General features: G+C 44.3%; 1 protein-coding gene across 2 annotated transcripts in view; it reads left to right on the forward strand.

The window, feature by feature from the left end:
* Nucleotides 1-2,321, forward strand: part of TFDP1 (transcription factor Dp-1) — a 51,073-nt gene extending 48,752 nt beyond the window's left edge. For both annotated transcript variants that reach the window (XM_006769300.2, XM_006769299.2), the window contains one exon: nt 2,094-2,321. In XM_006769300.2, the coding sequence (XP_006769363.1) occupies nt 2,094-2,238 (145 nt within the window). In that variant the 3' untranslated portion in view covers nt 2,239-2,321. The remainder of the gene's footprint in view (nt 1-2,093) is intronic.
* Nucleotides 2,322-3,922: the final 1,601 nt, after the last annotated feature.

Genomic DNA, 3,922 nt, shown 5'->3' on the forward strand with positions numbered 1-3,922 from the left:
TTCCAGATGTATTTTTGGAACGTTCGTTCTAGATCTGTGAAATATGCCATTGGTATTTTAATGGGGATTGCATTGAATCTATAGATTGCTTTGGGTAATACGGACATTTTGATGATGTTGATTCTACCAAACCATGAACACGGTATGTTCTTCCATCTATTTATGTCTTCCTCTATCTCTTTTTTCAGTATACTGTAGTTTTTGCGTATAGGTCTTTTACCTCCTCAGTCAAGTTTATTCCTAGGTATCTTAATTTTTTTGGTGCGATGGTAAGTGGGATTGCTTTTTTAGTCTCTCTTTCTGTAAATTCATTATTGGTGTGTAAAATGCCATAGATTTCTTGGCGTTACTTTTGTATCCTGCAACATTGTCGAATTCATTTATTAAGTCTAATAATTTTTTGATGGAGTCTTTATGCTCTGGTATCTTCAATCAGGTTTTCTGTGCCACTTCTGGGGCAACTTGTAGTTAGTTACAGGAAGCATCCTTGGAGGCTAGGATTTGCATGATCTGGATCAGATTTTAAATTCTAGATTGGCCTCCCTTCAGTACTTGATGTTTCTTGGAATCCTTTTCTTGCTGCTCAACTCAAATACTACAAAATTGAAATGACTTTTTTTTAAAAAGAAGTAGAGCTATTTTCTTTAAAAAGTATTTTTATTGATTTCAGAGAGGAAGGAAGAGGGAGAGAGAGAAGAAACATCAGTGATGAGAGAGAATCATTGATTGGCTGCCTGCTGCACACCCCACACTGGGGATCAAGCCTGCAACCCAGGCATTCCCAACCCAGGCATTGGGATTCAAACTGTGACCTGGTTCATAGCTCGATGCTCAACCACTAAGCCATGCCAGCCAGGCTTGAAATGTCTTTTGACCAAAACCGGAGTATGTCACAATTCATGGTGTATTTGTGCATTTGTCCCTCCTCTGCGTGGCTGGTGTGACCATTACCTGTTTGTGCCCCAGGATGGTAACTAACCCTTGGTGTCTGACTTGCTTTGTGCTGGGATGCTGGGTGGTGACTGAACCCAGGAGTCGTTCACCAGGATCCCAGCTCTTACAGCCTCTTACTGTTTTAGGCCGTTTGTGGCACTATTGACATTTTGGGCCAGACAACTCTTTGTGGGCGCACTCTGTGTCTTGGGGACTGTCTGGTAGCACCTTTGGCTTCAGATGCCAATACCTGCACCCCTTAGTTGTGACACCAGATTTTCACATGTTCCTGGTTGAGGCTCCCAGGAGCATAATGCAGACCCTCCCTCCCCACCCCCCACACACACCCTGCCCCTCCCCTCAAGGACCATGTGGAAGGCTGTGCAGCCCAACTGCTCCCCCTACCCTTTTGGGTCCTTGGTCCCTGCCCAGGGCCAGCTCCACTGACTTTCAGCAAATGCCATTTTATAAAACTGTAGAAAGCTGGGGGTCCTTGGAACCTTTCTGGAAGCGTAGGTTTCAGAGAGAGCGTCTGCATGAGACGCCCCTGTCATAGCTCAGCTTCCTGGGCTCTCTGTAGACACCAGAGGAGCTGAGGTTGGGGCCTAAGGTTGTGATTTACACATGCATGCACACATACATGCATATACATGCACACACTTGCCATCACAGGTACACAACACATAGTGGGCACACTGCCCCACGCTGCTGTCCAGGGAGCCTTGCTTTGGAGGGTCCCATGCCATCCTTGGGGCCTCTTTTTCCTAATTGTTTTCTGCCTCCCTGGAGATTAAGGAGTTCATAAGTAAAAGGACTGGAAAGAGGATCTAATGGCTTTCAGTTTATAGCTTTGGGACTCTGTTTCTGATGTAATGATAAATGGGGGGGGGCGGGGCGGGGGAAGAGATGCAGTATCGTGGCCTTGCCAATTTCCCCTCGTCTTCTTGGTTATATTAAAGAGGACAAAGTTGGGTGGGAGAGGGTATGAAAGGGGTGGAACTAGTAACAGTGTGGGGACTCGGTGTTGTGGATGTGTGAAACTCTCTGCTTTTGTTAGTATAACTGAAACTACCCAAACCTCTCTGAGATGCATGCCTGTCCTTGGCACAGGCGACACATATGGGTCACTGATGCCCTTGTGTCATTTCCTGTCCTTGCAGTGACTTGACCAACGGTGCGGATGGGATGCTGGCCACAAGCTCCAGCGGGTCTCAGTACAGCGGGTCCAGGGTGGAGACTCCCGTGTCCTACGTCGGGGAGGATGACGACGAGGACGAGGAGTACGAAAACGACGAGGAAGACTGAAGTGTGTGCTCACAGACCCCGCTCCCCTCAAGTTCAGCTTCAGGAAAACATGTTTAGGAAAGAGAAACTTTTCTTAATGTGGGCTTTCCTGTTTCTTTTTGGCTTCCTCCCAAGAAGATATTGGTAAGCTATTGCATTTGACGTGCACCTCTGATAAGCAAGCGAGGGCTGTTTTCTGCAGGGTCTTAGACGGGCTGCGGTGTGTGGATTCTAGTCGCTGGCGCAGGGCTTTTACTTGGTAGGATTTTGTGTTTTCATTTTTCTATTCTTTTAAAATTCAGAGTTCCTTTTTGCCCCTTAACAATTCTTGCTGAGTTTGCTGAAGAAGTTGTGCTCCATCTACATCAACGAAAATGCCGTCCTCCTGTCGGGGCCACCCCGAAGGCCACTTATTTGCAGCGCGTGGTGAAGGGTGGCACCCCGAGTGAGGCTCCAGGCCGAGTTCCCATTTGTGAAAGTCTGGGGCGTCCGCAGAACCAGGCCAATGGCAGAGCTGCTTTTCAACATTGAGCACCACAAAGCCTATTATGATATATTTCCCCTTAAATTATATTGACTGTGTGATTCCATATACTTTCCCTTTCTCTCCCTCTCTCTTTTTTTTTTTTTTGTCTATGGTGCAGCGAACATTCAAAGTTGTTCGTTTGTGTTTGTGTGTTTGGTTTGGTAGTTTACTGCCGTGCTGGTGCAGCTGTGAAAACTCTGGAAAGCTTGGGATGGTTTTTTGCTTATGGTAAAATTTGCCTGATTTCTTACAGGCAGCGTTTGGGAACTTTTTATTATATAGCTGTTTACATACTTATGAGTCTATCATTTAAAGACATGTACTGAAACAAATGTTGTATTTGTTTCATGAGCATCTTCCTGTAATCTATTATAAAGTTGAAATGTCTATGGTGCAGCGAACATTCAAAGTTGTTCGTTTGTGTTTGTGTGTTTGGTTTGGTAGTTTACTGCCGTGCTGGTGCAGCTGTGAAAACTCTGGAAAGCTTGGGATGGTTTTTTGCTTATGGTAAAATTTGCCTGATTTCTTACAGGCAGCGTTTGGGAACTTTTTATTATATAGCTGTTTACATACTTATGAGTCTATCATTTAAAGACATGTACTGAAACAAATGTTGTATTTGTTTCATGAGCATCTTCCTGTAATCTATTATAAAGTTGAAATTAAATATAGAGAATGTTTTAACAGTTTTTTAACTCAAAATTTGTCAATCATTTTTAATAGTTCTTTTTTTATAAAAAGGAAAAGGAATTTCAGGACAGGCAGTAGCTTCTTTTAAAATTTATCCACGAAGAACCATTAACTGCACAGTTGCTGTTAGCTGCCTGTTCTAAAACAATAGTCTTTTTATTGAAACACAAATAAACTTTTCTGTAATATTTTATGGAATATAAAGAGACTTTAATTGTTTGACTTGTTTAACTTGGCACTGTTAGTTTTTATTAATAAAACGCGCATGGGCATTTTAAACAAGCTGTGTTTCTCTAATTCAGGATTACTGTCTAGAAGTTACTTTATCCTGTTAGTCTTGCTTTTTGCTGGAGTGAGGAGACGTTGCCAGGCCCAGGCATAGGGGGCTGGGACCCTACCACGGGCCCCCCGGCTTGTCCTGCAGCTTCCCGAGGGATGGCGTGGCCCCAAGGAGGATGTCAGAGGGGCACCGACCGAAGCAGCACCTCC

Source organism: Myotis davidii, unplaced genomic scaffold, assembly GCF_000327345.1.
Source record: "Myotis davidii unplaced genomic scaffold, ASM32734v1 scaffold444, whole genome shotgun sequence".
Lineage (NCBI taxonomy): Eukaryota > Metazoa > Chordata > Mammalia > Chiroptera > Vespertilionidae > Myotis > Myotis davidii.